The sequence below is a fragment of the Odocoileus virginianus genome, chromosome 7 (genome assembly GCF_023699985.2).
Source record: "Odocoileus virginianus isolate 20LAN1187 ecotype Illinois chromosome 7, Ovbor_1.2, whole genome shotgun sequence".
In the NCBI taxonomy this organism is placed as follows: domain Eukaryota; kingdom Metazoa; phylum Chordata; class Mammalia; order Artiodactyla; family Cervidae; genus Odocoileus; species Odocoileus virginianus.
The window spans coordinates 28569577-28592801 of NC_069680.1; the positions used below are offsets into that span (position 1 = coordinate 28569577).

The following is a 23225-nucleotide window of genomic DNA, read 5'->3' on the forward strand; positions in this document are numbered from 1 at the left end:
ATTTGTAAGTGGAGGATGGTTGTTTTACAGTATGTGTTGGCTTCTTCCATACTGCAGCGGGAATCAGGCCCCAGGTGTGCGTATGTCCCTCCCGGCGGAACCTCCCCCTGCCCCCCATCCGCCCCTCTAGGTTGTCACAGCACTGGGTTGAGCTTCCTGTGTTACACACCAACTTCCATTACTATCTATTTAATGTATGTTAATGTATATTTTTAGGCTTTATTTTGTTATTTATTTGGCTGCCTTGGATCTTATTTGTGGCTTGTGGCTTTAGTTGTCCCTCGGCATATAGGATCTTAGTTCCCTGACCAGGGATCGAACCTGTATTGCCTGCATTGCATGATGGATTCTTACCCACTGGACCACCACGGAAGCCCCAGATTTTACATTTTTAAAGGGTTGAAAACAAAAAGTCAAAATAACATTTCATGACACACAAATATTATATGAATCCTGAGTGTCCCGGTGTTCATAAATCAAGTTTTATCAGCACATACATAGCCACAAACAATCATTTGGTTTTTGCCCCAACAGTAGAGTCAACAACCAGTTACAACAGAGACCAGATGGCCAGCAAAGCCTAATTTATTTACTATCTGGCCTTTTATAGAAAACGTTTGCCACTCTCTGGAATAAAATACCTGTCTGGTATGGAAAGTGAAGTCTGCTTGTGTTTGAGAATAAGTCAGCACCTAGCAGGACGACTGCCCCCTCCTCCTGTTTTAATTTGATGTTCGTAGATTTTGTTCTAGATGGCAGTTTTGTAAAGATGTTTTTTAATCTCAACGTAAAAAAGCAATTAGATGTGTTACAGTCGTGAATTTGCGATGCTGCTTCACACAGCAGGCAAGTGGGATGGCTCAGCCTGGAGGACGGAGACAGTGTTTCTCCTCCCTCCTACTCTGACCTCTTCAAAAGGCTCCGCCCCCTTCTCTGAGGACCTTTCCCAGTTCCCTTCCTCCCTCGTCTGCCTTTTAGAGTGTCCTGCCCATCCCCTGGGGTGGGATGCAGAGGCTGGATGGGGAGCAGAAGGCTGGGCGGAGATGAGACCCTGGATGAGGGCTTCCCCTTGGGTCCTTCACACGGGTGCCTGAGTGTCATCGCATCACATTCTAGATGCCCAGATGTCATCACTCCCACCATAGCCCCAGGAATCTTAGGAATAATCCAGCCCAATACATGCACATATAAAGGATGCATTCAGTCACCCCCATGGGTACAGTGTCCCACCTCCTCTCCCCATCCTTCCTCATCTTGTCCACGCTCTCCTGTAAAGTGGAGAATGATGACATCTGCACCTGCTTCTCCGTAACCTGGAGTTCTGTGGCTCCCTCCAGTTTACCCCAGCCCCCCACCAAGCGTGGTGCCCCCAGCTGCACCCAGTACCATGCCGCATGGCTGCCTCACGATGCAGCGTGTAAACTAACGTTTCCTGGGAAAGCTGGAGATGTGACCTTCCCCACCCGCTCCTCTAGGCAGGTTTGATGTTCTTCTCAAGGCTCTGCCCCAGTGTGCATTCTCGCTTTGCGCCCTCCTTCCCCAGCCTCTCAGGACTGCCCCTTCCATCAGGGCTGCCTCACCCATGGATGCTTCTGGGGCTTGAGCCAAGTGCATGGATTCCCTTTTAGCCAGTTGTAGAAAAGGAAGGCAGGCTGTAGAAACTGTCGTTTCCCTCGTGTATCTTCTAAAGGTCAACGATAAATTCTCTATAGAGGGCACCTCCATGGTAAGGCCGGGCAGCTCCGCACCTACTCTCTGGGGACCTGGGCAAAGGCTGATCTCCTGGTTCCCACCTGTGCCCTGCAGAGAGCACCTGAGTGTACAGGTGAGCCCTGCCCAGCGGGTGCTTGTGAGAGTCGCTTGTCAGTGTCAGCGCTCCTGTCCCTGCAGGGCATGAGCGCACTCCCGCTTTTCTCCGATGGTGCGTCGGCGTCTTCGCCGATGTCTGGTGTTTGTCTCACTGCTCCTTGGTGTCACGTCAACATGGAATAATGCCCTGTGCCTCTGAGTCTTGTGCCATCACCCCAGGGTGAGGGGCCACAGCAGAGGTTAAAAGAACTGCTGCAGGGAGGGTGCTGTTTCTTCTTTATTTTAAAATATATATATATATATATATATATATATATATTCATTTGTTTTTATTTAGTTATTTGGCACACAAGATCTTTAGTTGGGGCACGTGGGATCTAGTTCCCTAACCAGGGATCGAACCTGGGACCCCTGCATTGAGAGTGCAGAGTCTTAGCCACTGCTTCCCCAGGCAAGTCCCTGATGCTGGTTGTAGGTTGTTGAGGAGGTGCCCGGGTCCTTCAGCTCTCCCCAGCTTCGCTGTGTGCTGTCTCTGGGTCAGGAGACAGCCGGTCAACAGAGACGTTCCCCAGGCCCTCGGGAAAAAGTGTGTTGTAGGTGCTGACTCAGAGCATGGTGTGGGAAGAGGAGTCTGCTTCTGACGCCTTCAACCCTGGACCCGAAATGACAGAGGTGGGCTGAGCAGAAATAACCCATCCAGATTCAGTTGACAACCTAGCACCCGGCGCATCTCCTGGGAGACAGGAAGCAGCCTTCACTGTCATTCTTTGTCATCTCAGGCGTGGCAGTAATTGGGCATTTGTTACCATAGTGTGTCAATATTAGAATTCAGAAGCGACTAGAAAGTTGATTTCCTAGGGGCAGCCGGAGAAGACAGCTCTGTGTGGCCCACACTGAGGTTCCAGGGCAGGACTGGGGGACCCCATGTGTCATCTCTCTGCCAGCATCCTCTCTAAGCCCATTTTGCAGATATGGAAGCTGAAGTCCAGTCCTGGACTCTGTAAGGGAGCAAGCAAGCTTTAGTCGCTCAGCCGTGTCCGACTCTGTGAGACCCCATGGACTGTAGCCCACCAGGCTCCTCTGTCCATGGTATTCTCCAGGCAGGAATACCGGAGTGGGTTGACATTCCTTTCTCCAGGGGATCTTCCTTACCCAGGGATCGAACCTGGGTCTCCTGTATTGCAGGCAGATTCTCTACTGTCTGAACCACCAGGGGAGCCCAAGCAGATAGTCATGCCTTACAAGCAAGCATTCTGTAAGAATGGGAGAGAGCTCTACAACTGGGAACTGACCAAAGGCAAGTTCTAGGTTCTTTTATCTTTTTTTTAATAGATACCATCAATTTTTCATCATTAAAATTGGATTAAAGGTAGTTACTCACCACTTCACTACCAGGTTATAGGGAGAGAAAGTGTCAGGTCCAAGTCTTCCACACACAGATGTTCATTAAGAAACACTTTCTCCAACAGCCAGTGCACACAGTCTGCTCTGAGACCGCAGGAAGCTCCACTTGTCTGTCATTTCTGGGGTTGAGAGAATCATCCGGAGGCAAGATTCATGCAAGCTAATCGTCACCATCAGGAGCAAGAGTCCTCCAAACTAGTGACCTGAGACCAGAGCAGAAGCTTGAGGTTTGGGTCTCATGTCTCAGCACCAGGCACCTTGGAACCAGGCACCGTGTTCACACAGGAGTGAGCAGAGTCCCTACGGGATTGTAGCTCATCCACTTACCTTGCATAGCCTTGAGTTCCGCCAGGACCGGCCATTTCTGTTCACTGTTCATTAAGCCGGCACACAGTTCACAAAAGAAAACTATTATGAATAATTATTATGCTCATGGGGTTTCCCAAGTGGCTCAGTGGTAAAGAATCAGCCTGCCAGTGCCGGAGACGCAGGAGACACAGGATACACGGGTTTGATCCCTGGGTGGGGAAGATCCCCTGGAGGAGGAAATGGCAACCCGCTCCAGTACTCTTGCCTGGAGCATCCTATGGACAGAGGAGCCTGGTGGGCTACAGTCCATGGAGCTGCAAAGAGTCAGACACGACCGAGCTACTGAGCACGTACGTTATGCGAGAATTTCCGCTTTGGATCAAGGTGAGGCTTAGCTTGTGCTGTCTTCTGGAATGGGTTTTCTGATTAAAGATTGGTAACCAACTGTCTGCAGTAGCACTTGGACTATATCCCTTCAACTAGAGCTCTCTGTTGAAGTGCTTGAGAGTAACTTTCAGACCTCCTCTCTCCGTTCTAGGCGCTGTCCACGTTTTAGATCTTTTCACCTTACCATGTGGCAGGTTGATGTTCTCTTGTATCCATTTCAAGGACAAGGAATCAGCTCAAGGTTTGCACAGTCTGGATTTCATCTAAGACCATTTATCCCTGGAGTCTCTGCTCTAAGCCCTGTGCTCACCTACCTCCCAGCACCAACTGAGGCTTGACTCTCAGCCTTCCCATCTCTGTCAAGGCTTTTGATGAGAAGGATGCTCAGGTTGCTTGATGACTGTAGTTGAAGGTGTGGAGGTGCTCACTGTTTTGTCCAGGAAAGAATAAACAAGATCAAATGGTCTTCACAGTAAAAGGTAAACAGATTTCAACTAGAAAGTAGGGAAGGATTAATTAGTTTACAGAGGGAATGGAGTGGAAACTGTTAGAGATCAGAGAGGCAATTATATCTTTTCGCCTTGAATATCATTTGCTTACATAACAGGCCATATTTTCAGCTTTGTGAGCGCTGTCATCCTCGTTTGCAACTTGTAACTGAGTGGGCCTGGCTCTCGGCCAGCAGAACTTTATTCACACACACAGGCAGAGGGGTGGACTTGGGCCCTGAGCTGTGGCTTGCTGACCTCTGAGGCTGGATATTGAGCTATTTCATATTTCCTCCCTTAGGGTTGTGACACGGGTGTGGGAAATTCCAGTCCCATACTTGATGGGCAGGGCCATGCTATTCCCGCCAGAAAGAAAGCCTCACCTCTTTAGGATAAACCAGAGGAATTATGTTAATATGAGCGGCTGTTTAGGTGATTTTATGGACTGTTTGGGGAGGAAAATCATCACTCATTTCTTGAGCTCGTGTGTTCTGGGTTGCTACACTGAATCCAGTGAACAAATGAGCTTGGAATCAGACAACATCCTGGGCCTAGAATAAGGTCGCGTGTGTTAATAGAAAATGTCACTCGGTGGATTGCAGAGAAGGGAATCCTGAAAAAGCCACTTCATTCTTGCAAGATCTGGTTCAGGTTGGTTTTCGCACTTTCGAGCTTCCAACTGCCCTAAGCTGGGTCTTCACTAAGCTGAGTCTTTCTTCTTGTCACAAATACTGAGAACAGCAGGAGTGCCAACAAAGGAAAGAGTTTTAAGATGACCGCCTCCCCCCACCCCTCTCTTTCTGTCTCTCTGGGGCTTACAGAAGAATAAAAGTGGAAGTGGGATCCAGAAAAACCAGTTTGGGGCAGAGGTTTGTGGTTATCAGTGAGGGTCCTTGGAGAAGCTCCTCTGCTGGAGTGTGGATGGGCATATGAACTGATACATAATCATTGCATGATTGTGTTGCATCACCTGGAAAGGGAGGGATTTTTTGCAAATATAATAATTAATTGATCTTAAAATTGGGAGATTATCCAGTCAGGCCTTATGTCATCCCCAGAGCCCGGTAAAAGGAGAGGATTTTCTCTGGCTCATGGCAGAAGGATTGGAGAAGGAAATGGCAACCCACTCTAGTGTTCTTGCCTGGAGAATCCCAGGGATCGGGGAGCCTGGTGGGGATCGGGGAGCCTGGGGGATCGGGGACCCCTGGTGTCTATGGGGTCACATAGAGTCGGACACGACTGACGTGCCTTAGCAGCAGCAGCATGGCAGAAGGAAGGGAGGGTGTGAAGCATCAGAAGGACTTGATGATGGATTTGATGAGAATGAATGCGGGTGGCCCATAAGATCAAAGAGGGGACCCCAACTGGCAGCAGGAAAGGGGGACCTCAGACCTACAACTGCCAAGAATTGGCTTTTGCCCGAATGAGCCTGGAAGTCCAGAACCTCCATATCAAAACCCACCTTGGCCAACTCCTGGACCAAGACCTGCTGAGACCTCAAACAGAAGACCCGACTTAGCCCACAGGGAGTTACAACCCCTGGCACTGTGAGATAATGGCTGTTGAAGCCACTGCGTCGCGGTAATTTGTTCCACACCAGCACACAACCTTCGAAGAGGGCAGCCCTCCCCAGGGCACGTGACCTTCATGTGATGCCCGCCTGGATGGGAGCAATGATGAGCTGCGGCCCTGGGCTGGTGCACTGCCCTGCGGCACTGTTAGCCTCAAAACCAGAGGGTGAACCTCAGCAGGCCACTATTCCCATCTTGGAAAGTTAGAAATTTCCCTCCACTCAGCGTTTGAGTGGTGAGGATTCTGAGCCCCAGTAAAATCAAAGAGTGAAATTACAGGAATTCTGCTTTTCTCAGAGCTTCAACACCAGCTGAGCTTTCATGAACACTGGTCTTCTGAACTCTCTTGCTCAATGCATGCTAAGGAGATCCTTCAGAATCTCCTTGAAAATATATAGCAGAGAAGAGGGCAGAGGCCATCACCTTTTGTGTCTGTTTATATTCATTAATTAATTTTGGCTGCGCTGGTTCTCCGTCGCTGCACGTGGGCGTTCTCTAGTTACGGCGAGCAGGGGCCGCACTCTACTTGCCATACACAGCTTCTCGTTGCGATGGCCTCTCTTGGTGTGGAGTGAAGTCTCGAGGCGGGCAGGCTTCAGTAGTTGTGGTACAAGGGCTTAGTTATTCTGCAGCCTGTGTGAACTAAGTTCCCAGACCAGGGATAGGATCCGTGTCTCCTGCATTGGCAGGCAGATTCATAATCACTGGACCAGCAGGGAAGCCCCATCTTTTGTATCTTTATCACACTCTGGATGACACCTGCCAACTATGGAGCAGGTAGTAGGACCCAGAGGCTTCCCAGGCAGTGCAGCGGTGAGGAATCCGCCTGCCAGCGCAGGAGATGGGGGTTCAACCCATGGGTTGGAAAGATCCCCGGAGAAGGAAATGGCAAGCACTCCAGTATACCTGCCTGGAAAATCCCGTGGACAGAGGAGTCCGGCAGGCTACAGTTCATGGGGCTGCAAAGAGTTGGACATTGCTGTGCGACGGAGCATGCACGCACCCAGTAGGACCTGGGCCATCTGCAAACACTGAGCCCTCTGCGTCCCCCATCCACAGACCTCCATGAAGAAAACAGGTTCAGGGATGTTTGTTTACTTGCCCAAGGCTGCACAGCCTGAGTGATGGGACACGATTCGGCACAGAGCACTCCCAGGGGTACCCCATGTACAGAGGCCCCCCGCCCAGTGAGAAGGAGACTAGACAAGCCGTGAGTAGAAGGAGCTCAACAGTGGTGAGGATGTAGAAACGCAGAACCTTCGCCAGCTGCCAGATGGCGCTTCTGGGCACCCGTGTGAGCCCCCAGCCCCTTGAATGGACAAAAAACCTCGTCCCAGTTTTTAGCCTTTGGCAAATGAGCCTAAAACAAATTACACTCGTTTGCTAAATGACGACAGTGTCTGTTAGCAAGTCTTAAAAATGAATCAGAATAAATTCTAGGCATAGCTAGTGATTCTGAGCATGAAACAGCTGGACAGAATTACCCTCTTTGGGTAACTATCTTAGTTTCTCTTGAGAATTTTTGCCCCGAACCCTGCAGTTGGCTCACAGCCTCTGACTGCCTCCTGTTTTCCTGGGCTTCCTACATGGATTCAGATACAAGATACTTGGCCGACTGCCACAGGTAGCAAAGCTTCGAGGGACTCTCAGTGGATCTGAGTGGTTATCCTGTCAAGTGACCACTTCACATGTCAGGTTACGTGAGAAAGGACTTGCTAGGTCTTAAACAGCTCTGATGGATAATTGTGGTCATCATCAGGTCATTGTGGTCCTTTCTATTTCTTTATATTCATGCTTTTTCTATCTGCCCCACCTGGTTCTTTGGGGAGTAAAGGTCAGGAGTTTTTATTCCCAAGTGTTTTTGTTCATCTGTTTGTTTATTTGTGCTGGTTTGTTTTGGTTTTAAATCATGACCCTGAGTCATATGGATGTTGGGGTTGTGGACAGAGAAGTCATGACTCCCGCTGCTGCAGTTTCCTGTTCTCTTTCCTTCTCCCAGTGTTTTGTTTTTTTTTTAAACTGAGGGAAAATGTATACTGGGCTTCCCTGGTGGCTCAGATGGTAAAGAATCTGCCTGCAGTGTGGGAGACCTGGGTTTGATCCCTGGGTTGAGAAGATTCCCTGGGGAAGGGCATGGCAACCCACTCCAGGATTCTGGCCTGGAGAGTTCCATGGAATGTATAGTCCGTGGAGTCGCAGCGTCGTACATAACTGAGCGACTTCCACTTTAAAATACATGTAACATAAAATTTGCCATTTTAATCGTGCAGACATGTACAATTCAGTGACATTAATTCCATTCACCATATTGTGCAGCCATCACCACTATTTATTCCCAAAGTGTTCCCTCACTAAGGAGAGACTCTTGAGTCCTCATTTCTACCCCTCACTCCCTACTCCCACATACTAGGAACTCAGAAAATACTTCAGTGACAGTTACACACACTCTTACACCCTGGAAAGCCGATCTTCCAGGGCAGTCAGCACCCATGCCCAAGGGACAGGCCAGCCAGCGGTCACCCTTCCCTCCTGCCTCCTCTGCCCCCAGCCTCCCCACCAGGGCTGTCCTGAAGCCTCCAGCTAGTAATCCCAGGGACAACAGGAGGACGCTGGAAGGGGAGGCAGGAGGCCTCCCAGACGGATGCTGGGGTGCTCGTGGCGGGGGTCTCTGGGGCCAACCGGGACCCTTGCTTATTCACCATGGCTGATTCTAGAGTGAGGATGTGGCTGTCCCTTGCGTGGCCCCTCCACCCATAGAGATGTCTCTTTGCTAGTGTTTGCTGGCAGGCTTCCCGGATGTGTCTGTGTTGGGGATTTTCCCTCTTTACCCAGGGTGCCCGTGAATCACTCAGCACCTATTGTGTGATGTGGTGTGATTAATAGGTGAGGCAGGCAGCACTGGCGATGAAGAGGACGGCACGATGAAGGGGATCCTGGAGGGCAGAGGGGGAGGAATCCTGTACACCCTGAAAACTGGGCCCTGATGTAACTTTCTTAGTTGACTTGCTTGGTTTCCCCGAGGTACAGATGGAAGGAGCCTGCTGACCTTGGTTTCCAAATCACTCTTCTCCCAACTCTTGGTAACACCACTTCCTGGTTTAAAGAGGGAAGCTGTTTACTCTTAAGCTTTGGAGGGGGTTTTTTAACACCTTTATATCGACAAGTTTTATTTTCTGATGTCAAGAAATAGACATGAGCCCTGGCTCCCTCCTGAAATAGGTGAAGAACTCTCCAAACCCTGCATGAAGAACAGGTCAGAATTGGAGCACAGCTTTTCAGGAGTTGGCAGAACTTACCGCTAAGGGCCAGGTACCTGTGCAGACACCACTGCTCAACACTGCGTTTGTCATGGGAAGACAGCCACGGACAATTTCTCAATGAATGGATGTGGCTATGTTCTAATAAAGCTTTATTTATACCACCTCCCACCCATTAGAATGGCTGCCATCCAAAACAAGCAAGCAAACAAACAACCAAAAAGCCCTCAAGTGTTGGCAAAGACGTATAGAAATTGGAACCTTGCACTGTTGGCCGGCGTGTAAGATGGTACAACTGCTATGGAAAACAGTTTGGCAGTTGCTCAAGAAGTTAAAAATAGAATTGCCACATGACCCAGCAATTCCATTTCTGGGTATAGACCCAAAAGAATTGAAAGCAGGGACTTGAAAGGATATTTGTTCAACTGTGTTTATAGCAGCACTATTCCAGGTGGCCAAAAGGGGGAAGCAACCCAAGTGTCCATCCATGGGTGATGGATAATTGCAATAAATACAATGTGTCATTATCCATACAAGTGAATATTGTCCAGCCTTTAATAGGAAGGGCATTCCGACACAAGCTGCAACATGGATGGACCTGAGGATGTGATGCTGAGTGAAGTAAGCCAGATGCGAAATGACCAGCACTGCTTGATTCCACTTGTATGAGGTCCCTGGAGCAATCCCATTCACAGAGACAGAGGAGAAGGGTGGCTGCCAGCGGCTGCGTGCTGGAGGGAGTGGAGTTGCCCTCTGACGGGGACAGTCCCCGTTTCATGGAGAGTTCTGCGGGTGGATGGCCGTGATGGTCGTGCAACCCTGTGAATGTATTTAGTGCCCCTGAACTATACGTACACTTAGGAATGGGTAAGGCAGTAAATTCTGTGTTACGTGATCTTCTCATGTTTTTTTCAGAAGCCTTATTAAGATAAGAAATCAAAACACTTTACAAATTAAGCCAGGGGCTGTGGTTCGGGGACTGTGCTGTGAGGGATGGAGAGGTGGTCGTAGACAGTGTGGGGAGAAACCAGGTGAGCCTGGTGAGAAGCAGCTGGAAGAGGCTGCTTGTCCTGGTTACCCTGTCCGTGGAGAGACGTGTGTGTGTGTGTTAGTCAGAGCAGTAATCGGTGCCGCTCACGAGACAGCTGCTGCGTCACAGACACGGAGCCCGCAGAAACGCCTTGTGACGGATTTCCCTGGCAGTCCAGTGGTTAAGACTCTGGCCTTCCAACGCAGGGGGCGAGGGTTCAACCCCTGACTGGGGAACGAAGATCCCACATGCGTCACGGTATGGCCAAAAATAAATAAATAAAAAATAAATTATTGTTGTTGTTTAGTCCCTGTAAGTCATACCGACTCTCTGCAGCCCCATGGACTGTAGCCCGCCAGGCTCCTCTGTTCATGGGATTCTGCAGGCAAGAGTACTGGAGTGGGTTGCCATTCCCTTCTCCAGGGGATCTTCCCGGCTCAGGGATTGAATGCACATTACCTGCATTAGCAGGTCGATTCTTTACCACTGAGTCATCAGGGGAAGCCCAGATAAATAAATATCAGAGGTTAACAGTTTTTAAATGTAGAAAATAAATATATATACACACACATATATTTATTAAAAAGCTCGTGAGATCTGTGTTAACATCCCCTCTTCCACGGAGCGACCCACCCCAAGCACCCAGACCAGCAGGAAGGATGTGCTTCCTGAGCGCTAGTGGGCACTTTGGAGCAGAGTGAGCTCTGAGGCCATGATGAACCTTGAACTCTCTCAGGCAGGCACTTACGTTGCTCAGACGAGTTAGAAAAAGAGTTTGACAAGAGAATGTGTTTCAAGCCCTTGCTGTAAAGTGCCTTAAATGTTAAGGGTTTTAAACCTGGGGAATATTAACTTAGAAAACATTCTAGGAATAATAGGGGCCAATATGAAAAGGTTACATCCTCTAGGAGTCAACGGTATGCCATCCTGGAAAAGCCAGGATGGAGCAGTAAAGATCAGGGGCTCCCAGGGGCTCAGCAGGAGGGAGGGGTGAGCTGGCCAAGCCCCCAGGATCTTCTGGGCAGTGACTCTGTCCAGTGTGGTTCTGTCGTGGGGGGCACGTGCCTCTGTGCGTTTGTCCAGAGCCGTAGAACGTGACGATGATGAATTACTTTAAGTCCAACAATTATAACGTGGGTACCGCTCTGGTGCGGGATGTTGGTCATGGGGGAGCCAGTGGAATGGGGAACTCCCTGTAGATTTCATTCAGTTTTGCTGTGAGCCTAAAGCTGCCCTTAGAAATAAAATATGTCTAAAAATAACAACAACAGTAATAATAATGTGGGAGGGGGTACAAAGTTGGGGAGAAATGAATCAACCATGTGCAGACGGTAATAATCGATGAACCTGAGTGAAGAGTGCGTGGGTCTCTTTTGCTGTCTACTTTTCAAAACATATTTATTTGTTTACATATTTGTCTTAGTTGGAGAAGGGAAAGGCTACCCACTCCAGTGTTCTGGCCTGGAGAATTCCATGGACTGTAGAGTTCATGGGATCGCAGAGTTGGACGCAACTGACCGACTTTCCCAGTTGTCTAGTTGCAGCACACGGGATCTTTGATCTTCATTGCAGCGTGCAGTAGATACCTTTTTTAGTTTCAGCACATGGGCTATTTAGTCTCGGCATGCAAAACTCTTAGTTTCAGCACGTGGGATCTAGTTCTCTGACCGGAGATCAAACCTGGGCCACCTGCATTAGGAGTTTAGATTCTTAGCCATTGGACCATCAGAGAGGTCCTTTGCTGTCTACTTTTGTTTCTGCTGGAAATTTTCCTTCATGCAGTGTAAAAGGAACACAGTTAGTTGCAGGGTTGTACTTGTATCATGCTGCCCATGGTGATTAACCTTCCTAAGGAAGGCATTACCTGATTGTGACCGATTGTGACCTTGTTCTAAGCCTACTGGGAGCATGCTTTCTGCCTCTCTGAGCTTTTATTTCCTGGTTTATAAAATATCAGGTAATTCATACCTCACAAGACTTGTGGCATCAAACACTGTGATGTCTGTGAAGTAGCAACACTGTATGGAACATGCAAGGTGTTCAGAAGATGCTCAAGCAGCAGAAAGTGAGGGGGGTGGTCCAGTGGGAGAGGAAGCGGAGGGCTGTGGTGGGTGCAGCCACTTTTAGAATGTCTGGCCCTCAGCCTGCTGTGGTTCATGGGTAACAGGCACAGTTTTGCTGGGGACTTAAGGAACACACGTCCAGAGCACCAGTGCATCGAGCATATCGGACAAGCAGACCTGGGCCCACTGATCTCTGCTCCAGGACACCCCCTCTCCTCCAGCAGGGATGAGACCTTAATTTGGTGCGGATGCTCCCTGGGGATACTATGATGCCTGGGCCTCAGAGACTGCGCCCGAATCTCCCAGGGCCGGCCAAGCAGAAAGGTCCAGAGCGATTTGCATTTTAGTTAAGAGTCTAATGGAAACTGTAGGCTTATTGATTAGGAAAAGAAACAAAGCAAATCTCATGCATTCAAGGATGGTTAACCCTTCTGCTTTTCTGGCTTGGTCCCCGCTATAGTCTTCAGGAGCCCCATCGCCCAGCGCCCAAGGTGCAAACTCTGTACCCCGGCGTCTACAACCTCTCACGGCCCCCGTCGACACTTCCAGCCTCCTTCCCAGAAAGTTCTCATGACACCAGTCTCTCCACTGTTTCCCAAGCCACAAAGACTGCAGGCATGTCTCACCTAAGCCTTCCACTTTTTGTGCATTGCTCCCCGTAAGGACACACCAGGGTCTTTCTTAGAAGTCAGTTCTCTGTGCTCACGTGGTCTTCATTCTTCACCCAAGATCCCACCAGAGGTAGCAACTGATGCTATTTAAACACCGACCTGACACCCAGTTGCTTGTGGGAGGTGCCAGGAGACTCGTCGTTTGGGGGCAGGCACCCGTCCCGTGGGACTGAAGCCACAGTTTCTGTATGTCTTCCCTCACTTCACCCTAAGTCACCTTTCCTTCCCAGCATTCCTGCGCGATGCGGAAACCATGTTCAGGCAGTTTTCCAGCTACGATTCCTTGACTCAGTGTTCTGCAGGGATAGACTCTGTCACTTTACATTTGTTGCCTTTTTTCCCAACCACTTTGGGCAAAACATTTTGTTAAAAGATGCAGTTTTTTTTCCCCCCAGAGTGACTGTTGGGTGGGTGCCAGAGGTATTTAAGTGCCCTCGGATTGAACTGTACAATCTCATTATATAACTTACAGTCAGTTCAGAGGAGGAACAAGAGAAGCCCCACGGCTTCAGCCTTTGAGACATGGGGCTTCGCCTTGTGCCCGGGATGCTTGGGGCATCTCGCCATAGATGCGTCTCCCTCTGCAGTAATGAGGTCCCTCTTCTTCCTGTTTTACTGGCAGCAAACACTGGGTAGCAGAAACACAAAAATGCCTGCAGCCCTGTCATAATAAAGTCATTTTAGGGGCTGTAACTGTGCCAGGAGCTTCCAGTAGTTCAGTTGGCATCTGATTATGTTCTGCTTTTTGAGTTCCCTTCTTCACACACACAGTTGTTTAGGACTGTGCTACTGTGATGGCCAGGACACATGGCTTTCTGATAGGTAGTTTTGGGGGATGGTCTCCCATGGAGCTCAGGAGGCATCAGGACCCTTTTGTGCCGGGATACAGAGGGGACGTGGGGGAGAGGCAGGGCCAGTGGGGCATCCTCTGGGAAACGCCTGTGGTTGGGAGGTTTGGACCTCAGCAGCTGCCTCCTTCTCAGAGCCTCTCCCCACCTCACCCAGACTTCTCCCCAACACGTGCCAAAGTCAAGTCGCAGGGCTTGCCTCCTCTTTTTAGCAAATGCTACTTAATGTTTTGTAGAGTGTCAGCGGAGGTCACAGTGCTCAAATGACTTTGAATTATGTGGCACACATCGTCCTTACCTTTAATCTCAAAGTTAGAAAAACAACAAACCAACCCAAACACTTAGATTCAAAGTTCAAGGAAACTTAAAGGCACATACTTTAGTACTTTTATGTGTTGGTTGAAAATAGGAGAATCTCAAAAACCTGAGCAACATTTGAAGGCCTGGTAACCAAATGTTTACATGGATGTAAAAGAGAGAGTGAGATAGGTAGATAGATGGATATATACATAGATAGATGGATGGATGGGTGGGTGGATAGATAGGTATATGATAGTTAACAGAATTAGATTAAAACTGTAATTGGATGTGTGTGTGTGTAGACGACAATTAATCTCGTATTTGACACCACTAGGAATTATAGCACAGTGCTTTGTTTCCAGCAGATGAATACTCACTGTAGTTAAATATCCAGGTAGAAGAAAAAGAAATCAAGGAAAACTTCCTGGGTTTTTTTTGTTTCTTTGTTTTTAGTTGTACGAGCTTTGGGAATAAACGGTCTCCGCCTCTCAGGGTTTCTAGATTGTTTAAAATGAGTAACGTTGTGGGGAGGCTGGTGAAGGTTGTGACTCTGACTTTCTGGGGACAGGAGTCACTTACCGAGCGGAGTGAGATAAAGTTCTTTCCTTGGGGCCATTAACAATACTATTTGCAGTCATTGCCTTGAATAATTTGACTGTCTAGAGACTGTACACCTAGAACTTAGGGCTTCTGAATCTTTGTAAGATTTGCCCCTGGCTCTCCCTACATTATTTATTTCTTGTGTTTGGTTTTTTACCTTTAAATTTTTTAGATTTTAAATAAAACCTTTTGTAGGTTAAAAATGATTGGAAAGAGCTCTGTGAAAGATGGGCTTGCCCTTTTTCTTAATCATTTTGATCCTGTGGGACAGTATCCATGAAAGCATTTAGTTCTCACGCCATTAGCTTCATTTTTTAGAAATTACTTCACGCTCGTGGCTTGGCATGAGACAGGACTTGCTTGGTTCACATTCCCCACCTCGACCTCTCTTTTCTGGCAGGGGAGCAGCCCTGCTCCCTGCCTTCCCCTCGCTGTGTTCTCTGTCTCCTGCAAGCATCTCACTCTCCTGTTCCTGAAAGCTCGGGACATTATAAAGAGCAGACATGACCTCCCTTCACTGGGTCCTGATGTTCATGTACAGTATTGATGGATGGGGGGCATCAACACCAACCCAGATGACCCCACGTTATGCTTGTTGTGATTCAGGGCTTGGTGTTCCCTTCCTGGGCTTCCCTGTGACTCAGTGGTGAAGAATCCACCTGCCAATCCAGGAGATGCAGTTTCGATCCCTGGGTCGGCAAGATCCCCAGGAAAAGGAAACAGCCATCCATTCCCCCTTCTTGCCTAGAAATCCCATGGACAGAGGAGCCTGGTGGGCTACGGTCCATAGGGTTGCAAAGAGTTGGGCCCGACAGAGTGAAAAAACAAAAACAGGTTGCCACAAGGCGGCTTCTGTCTCCCCCTGAGAGCAGGCTGTGTGTGCGTGTGTGTTGTTTGCCTGCTAGGAGTTCCTGGACTCATCGCTGACTCTGAGACATCTCTTAGTGCAGTCATAAATGAATGCATCCTTAGACCAGAACGCATCTGAATACACACAGAGGCCAGTGGTCCTCTCAGATGCTCTGGGGCATCCTGATGTTTACCTTTTACAAGGCAAGTTTCCCTCCGCCCAGGAACTCACTCCAGAAGTGGAGAGGAGCATAAGGGAACAATGCCCAGCCATTAAATGCCAATGTCTACTGCAAAATTTGATTTTCAAGAAACTCTAAGAGCTGAACCCACAGAGCAAAATCTCAGAATGCAGGGACAGCCAGGAGCTACCAGATATTTTGGGCTCCCTGAGCCTTCTTAAAGGTGGGAAGCGGGCAGCGCACAATTTTTTAAAAAATGACATAGCCCAAGGACATAGCATAAATTGATTAGAATCAAATTGTTCCAAGATGGCAGACAAGTTAAACTTCAACCGGACCTTGTTCCTCAATCAGCAAGCTGAATGACATACCCAGGGGCACCTTGACAATTAAGGCACTGTCAAAAATCCAAAAATTGGGCGGTGGCCCGATTCCTGACATTTTCCACCCCTTCCCCAAAATAGTTGGAATAATCCTCCCACTCATTAGCCTATGAAATTACCCAACCCATAAAAACTAACCATGCCATGTTTCAAGGCCACCATACTCCCCTCTGCGAAGGTCCACAGTCTTGTCTGTGGAGTGTGTTTCTCTCTGAACAAATCCACTTCTTACCTATCTGTCTCTCACTGAATTCTTTCTGTGATGAGGCATCAGGAACCTGAGCTTCGTTAGGTTCTGAAACCAGGTCTGTGATCTCAGTTGGAAGCCCATGGGTTTTGGCTATGTTTGCGTCCCAGTCTGAAGTAAACAGTTTCACTCTGATGTGGGTCAGCCAGCTTATCAATTCATCATCCATCCATCCATCCACCCATCCGTCCATCCACCCACCTATATTCATCATTTCCTTCTTTTCCTGTGGCTAATACCTAGTGAACATCTGTGATGTGCCAGATGTCAATTAGGCACTGCAGCCAGTGGTGAATAAACGGGTCCATTCGGGAACAGACTGGAGGGCTTTTCTGTCCTTGAGTGCAATGCCAGCGGCGCCCAGTGTGGACGGGGTCACCAGGGACGCAGAGCGGAGCCCACTTGCAGCCCCTTCCCGCCTCGTGACCCCTCTCCCGACAGACAGGACTTGCTTGTCAGTTCCCTTGAGCCAGGCTGAAGCCCTTCACTCCAGGCTAATAGGCATCCTGCTGTCCGATCGCCTGGCTTAGCTGCGGTATCTTTCACAATCATTGACTGAAAGCAGATTGTTCTGCAGAAGCTTCTAATGTGATTTTCATGTTTATCTCCCTTAGCTTGATATGTATGAGAAATAACTCATGAATTACAGAAGATAGGAAATATTCTTACCTCAAAGTTAGCCTCTATGTATGTCTCTTTTTGCCTGCTTAGTTGACTTATCTTCAAGTGGACTTGGGGCATCTAAGATTTTAATCCCATCAAGTATTAAGCATAGAATATAATGATGCTTCTGTAAAGGTGATGTGGGCTTTGATACCTGTAGCCTAGGTCGCTCACCTTTGTTGACAGCATTGATGATGCTTTTGTTTGATCATCCCTTCAATTTTGCCCTGATATTCCATGTTATCTGTTTCTTTGTCCTGGCTTTCTGAAAAATTTATAGAGAATCTAAATTATAGAATCTCTCTCAGCACTGCTCTTTTTCAGCCGTCAGTTCATTAAAAAGTTTTTGTTCAGCCTTCGTGTTATTTGTGTGGCATCTTTTTTTTTTTCTTCCCCAGTCATTTTGAGCAATATCTTTATTTAACTAGCTGAAATTGTTCCAGGGCTTAATTAGAAGTAGCATATTGCAACTCTTTGGGTGCTATCTTGAGGCACAATAATTAGCCCTGTAATAATAATGCATGTCTAAGTGAACTTGTTAGTGTCATGGAGGGCTGGAGAGAGGGACTTCCTGAAACCTTGTAAAGGCCCTGGGATACTCCAGTGAACAGCCAAGTTCTGAAGCTGAAGGAAAAGTTGAGCAGAAAAAAAAATGTTCAAGGCCATAAGCCTAATGTTTTTGTATTGTGTAACCCGCCCCTGCCCGTGATAGGATGTCGTTTTACTCCGCTGACACTGGGGGGCGCAGTCCTCAGGCTGCTGGGGTCAGTGCAGGGCACACCCACAGATGCTATCTGAACCCAACTGCCAGGGGTCACCTGGGCTAGGGAGAGTGTCTTAGCTTGAACCAGCAACTTGTACTTCTGAGGACTGAACATGACACAGGCAACCTCAGCCCAAACCTGGGGGCTGGTTAGGGTCGCTAGGTGACCTGTGTGTACAGGGCTTCCTTCGTGGCTCCGACGGCAAAGTCTGCCTGCAATGCGAGAGACCGGGGATGCATCCCTGGGTGGGGAGGATCCCCTGGAGAAGGGAATGGCAACCCACCCCAGTGTTCTTTCCTGGAGGATTCCACAGATAGAGGAGACTGGCAGGCTAATATAGTACAGTCCATGTGGTCTCAAAGAGTTGGACATGACTGAGCAACTAACAGTTTCACTTTTTTTTTTCAATCCTGAATCTAGTGATTTTGTCCTGCTCCTCGATTAGTTTATCAGGATCCTTCAATACCCTGTATTCAGCTTCCCCCCCCACCCCTGCCCCAGTAAATTACAGCATTCATCCAGGAGAGCTATTTTTCAAGTTTACCTGGGCATCCTGTAATGGCAAAATCTGGCCACCCTGTGGCTGATGGACTAGGCCATGCTCCTGGTCCTGGACAAGCCAGCATCTCCATGCCTCTCTGTGAGTAGGCACTTAAAACACCAGATCTGACCTTCTTGGTTTTGTCTTAACATCCTCACGGGAGGATTCAAGTAACTCTGGCTACGTTTTTCTTCAGCCACGAAGATAGCAAGCTCCAGTACAGGCCCTTTGTCACACTCGTTTGGTCGTGAATCCCACCGATAGGTCTCTTAATGAAATGATGTCTGCACATCCTCTTTCTTGGAGCTTGTGCCAGAGAAATCTGCATAACAGCGAGTGTTAGGCAGGAGGTGGCTGTGGGAGATGGTCATGGAGACCTCCTTAAGGCCCCGGGTGGACCTGTCTTCTCCCTGTCCTCCCGGGCTAACTGGCCTTTAGTGGCTCTGGGACTGTCCAGGCCGGGGACCTTCTCCAGGCATGCATAGCTAAAGAGATCCTATTGTCAGCATCAGTTCCTAGTAAGTAACCTAGATTTCCCTTACACTCTGTGGCTGCTTCCTGCTGTCTAAATAGAAGAAGGATAATGAAGTTTATTGTCTGTGACCTGATGCTAGCTGCTCTTGTATCCTGCCTTTGTGCAGAGAGAGAAGGGTCATTTAAAAAGAAGGATCTGGACTAAGCTTTGTTGTAAACACTCTCCAGAGCAATGAGACAAATCTACTGAATGAACAAGCTTGCGAAAGGCTGAGCGCTGGAGTCACTTAGGACATCCTTGAGTTGCATGTTTCATCACAGAAAAGTGAAAGTCAGGGTATGCAAAGGTGTGACATTTTGTTCTGCGTGCTCACAATGGTACCATCGGTGAGTGGATGAATTCAAATTCCTGCTGAAACTCTTGTTAAATGACTCTCATATCTACTAAAGCTTTTTTTTTTTTTTTATTTAAACAAGTAAACAGTGACTAAAATTAGCATTTAGCAGACACATGATACTGAGGTCAACCATACTTCCGAGCTTCCATGATTTTTCAGCTATTGATAAAAAAGATAGGTTGCTGCCGCATCAGTGAATAAAGGAAATGTTGCACCCACCAAGTCATCATGTGGCAGCTGTCCAGGGCGGTGAGCCCTGAGGGGACCCAGGATGAGCAAGCTCTCTGGGCCTCAGAGAGCTGAGGTGCAGATCATAGGAATGATTTCCTTGATCCCAGACTCACATCTTCCTATCTATAGAAAACCCGATAAATTCCCTAACTTGGGATAATCAGGTTTCCTTTAATTAACAGTAATCTTCTGAAGTTCTGACTGCCCGATCTTTGTTGCAAAACTACTGTGTATCCTAGCTCCTGCTTTACACCTTCTGAGCGGCCTTTCAGAGCAATGTGAGATACTATGTCCCAGGCTTAAGTCCTCAGTTTTCTTTACAAATGAAATGTGATTCTCACCTTTTTCAGATTGTTCTGCATTTTTTTCTGGTCTACATACCAAATGAATCCAAACCAGAGTGTGTGTAACAGCACTTTTGGATGCTTAACTTTAAAAAGCCAGCTAATCAAAGGCCAGTTTTATAATATAACAATAATACATTGTGACTTGAGAAGAAGATTTAATTTGCACCTCTTCTTTTAAAAAAAAAAAATAGGGTTTTTTAGTGATACTTTTCAGATGTTACTTTCAGACTCGGCTATTTCAGTGTTTCTTTTCTTCTGCGTCTGCTAGTTTCCTTGATTAATTTGGAGAACATCTGCATATAATTCTCTGGGCTTTGCATTGGCAAAACTTCGCAGCTTTTCACAGGACTTAGAGAGTTCACTTGCCAGACAGTCTCAGATTGTAGCTAATTGAAATGCCAAACCTCCAAAGGTGCCAGAGCAGAAGTGTGTAATTATGTAATTTTCTCTTGATCTTTCAGAGTCTTCCTGCGAGCGATTAATCAGTATGCGGATATGCTGAACAAAAAATTTCTGGATCAAGCCAACTTTGAGCTGCAGGTGAGAGAAGGGGTAGACTCAACCTTTGTTGGGAAATCCTGTTAAAACAAATTGCTGGCCTGAGCCCGTATCTTATATTTCTAATCCTTGAACTTAATCGGTTTCCCATTTAAGGTGTGGAAATGGAACTTACAATACGTGCTATTGGAACCCGAGGATTGAAAATGATGCCTTTGGGGCATTTGCTCAATTTAGCGAGGAAGGAGATGGAGCTGTTTGAGAGAGAAAGTCTTGAATCAGAGTGACAAGTAGGGACTCTCTGAGCAGGGAGGCGGCCGCGTCTCAGTCGGCGTGGCTGCCAACATTGTCTCAGGCCGTCCTAATGTGATGAGAATCAGCCCGGGAGGCACCGTGGGCCTGCATCGCTGAGCCCAGCTTGTGCGTAGAGGTCTATTTTCCCCTGATACATTCCCTGCCGGCTCTGTGCTGCCTGAAGTGGCCTTTACCAGGCAGAAGGTCCCAGCCCCTCATCAGCCCTTGGCTGTGGTCAGCTGACCCTCCCGTCCAGGCCCTACTTCTCCAGGGCTGTGGGTTGCGTGTGTATGCGTGTGTGTGTATGGTTTAAAGATCCATTGATTTTTGCCTGGCATGATTTCTTACTATGCATCTGCTATTTGGGACTCTCATTCCCACTGAACTTCAGATATATTTCTGCTAATCATGGTTTTGTTATTATTAAGTTTCATTTACTGAAGTTTGCAAATCAAAGCATCCAGGTACAAACAGGTTTTTAGCTTCCTGGGTAGAACTGTTGACAGAGAAAGAAATGGAACCACTTTAGGTACACCCAGAGGGTGGTCCTAGTCAAACCTGGGTTAACAGATAACAAAAATTAGACACCCATCTGCTTTCCCGTTCGCATCGTCTTCTGAAAACTTGGAGCTAAATGTGATACTCGGTTATTAGATTAAGTTCTTAGGTGCCTGTGCCCTTATTTCTTATATCATTTTTTTATTTTAATTTTTTTTAACTTTTTATTTTGTACTGGGGTATAGCCAGTTAACAAACAATACTATGAAGGTTTCAGGTGAACAGCAAAGGGACTCAGCTTTACAGATTAATGTATCCATCCCCTCCCAAAGCCTGCTTCCGTCCTGGCTGCCACGTGACACTGAGTAGAGTTCCCTGTGCTGTATAGCAGGTCCTTGTTGTTTATCCATGTTAAATACAGCAGTGTGTACCTATTCATCCCAAACTCTCCCTTCCCCCATCCTCTGCTCAGCAACCATAAGCTCGTTCTCAAAAGCTTTAGTCTGCCTGTTTCGTCAATAAATCCATTTGTATCATTCTATTAAATTAAAAATGTTTTATCAGCATTATGGAATATAAGTGTGTAGTAATATATCAGGTACTATGTATCTGGAAACATTACTAATTTTCAGTTTAAAATTTTTTATTATTTTCTCTGCTTAAAGTTTGTTACCACGTCCCGATACACAGATACATTCTTGTGAAATATTTGCGCAATTTAAATCAGCATATTGGATAAAATAGGAAAGCCTCCTTCCCATTTTTTCACCTTTTTCTCCCTCTGCTGGGAAACTTTTTTTTTTTATGTCAACAAATATTTATTCATTGCTTAGTATATACCAAAGAATATTTTTTTAGATGTAAGGTACAGTTGCTTTGCAATGTTATGTACGTTTCTGCTGTGCAGTGAAGTGACTCAGCTATGTGCTCTGTGCTGTCACTTCAGTCGTGTCCGACACTTTATGGCCCCATGGACTGTAGCCCACCAGGTTCCTCTTTTCGTGGGGTTCCCCAGGCAAGAATGCTGGAGTGGTTGCCATGCCCTCCTCCAGGGATCTTCCTAACCCAGGGATTGAACTCATGTCTCTGATGTCTCCTGCTTTGGCAGGGGGTTCTTTTCCACTAGTGCCACCTGGGAAGCCCAGCTGTATGCTGTTGTTGTTCAGCCGCTAAGTCGTGTCCAGCTCTTTATGACCCCATGGACCACAGCATGCCAGGCTCCCCTGTCCATCACCATCTCCTGAATAAGCTTGCTCAAACTCATGTCCGTTCTGTCGGTGCTGCCATCCAGCCATCTCATCCTCTGTTGTCTCCTTCTCCTCCTGTTTTCAATCTTTCTCAGCATCAGGGTCTTTTTCAGTAAGTCATCTCTTTGCATCAGTTGGCTAAAGTGTTGGAGCTACAACATCAGCATCAGCCCTTCCAATGAATGTTAGCTCTATATATACATGTGAAAAGAAAGTGAAAGTGTCATTCAGTTGTATCCAACTTTTTGTGACCCCATGGGACTGTAGCCTGCCAGACTTATCTGTCCATGGGATTCTCCAGGCAAGAATACTGGAGTGAGTAGTTATTCCTTTCTCCAGGGGATCTTACTGACCCTGGGATCAAACCCAGGTATCTTATATTGCAGGCCAATTCCTTACAGTCTGAGCCACCAAGGAAGCCATATATATACATATATCCCCTCTTTTTTGGATTTCCTTCCAAATGCTGGTTAACTTTTAGAATAATCATTGTGTGTTATCTGTGAGTCTTCTTTAAGCATATACAGTTGACCCTTGAACAGTGCAGGAGGGTGGGGGAAGGTGGTTTATCTGAGTATAACTCAGCCAACAACAGACTGTGCAGTACTGTGGTCTTTGCTACTGAAGAATGTCTGCCTGTGAGTGGGCTCGAGTAGTTCACACCCGAGTCAGCTATATCTGGACCAAGACCTGCATTCTTTTGGCTTTAAGCATGAATGGGGTCATGCCCTCTGTGGTTTTCAGTTCTGTCATATTCCACAGTGTAAATGCATCGACATCGGTGCAGGCCTTCCTGTACCAATGACCTGCAGGCTGTTTCCAGTTCCCCCGTGCAGGCAATGCTTCCGTGAACAGTGAGACAGGCATCTCAG

At 47.5% G+C, this 23225-nt stretch overlaps 1 protein-coding gene across 2 annotated transcripts in view; it reads left to right on the forward strand.

Moving 5' to 3' along the window:
* The window catches only part of DOCK1 (dedicator of cytokinesis 1), a 545853-nt gene that overhangs the window by 407783 nt on the left and 114845 nt on the right, over positions 1-23225 (forward strand). For both annotated transcript variants that reach the window (XM_070470415.1, XM_070470416.1), the window contains exon 30: positions 20278-20356. In XM_070470415.1, the coding sequence (XP_070326516.1) occupies positions 20278-20356 (79 nt within the window). The remainder of the gene's footprint in view (positions 1-20277; positions 20357-23225) is intronic.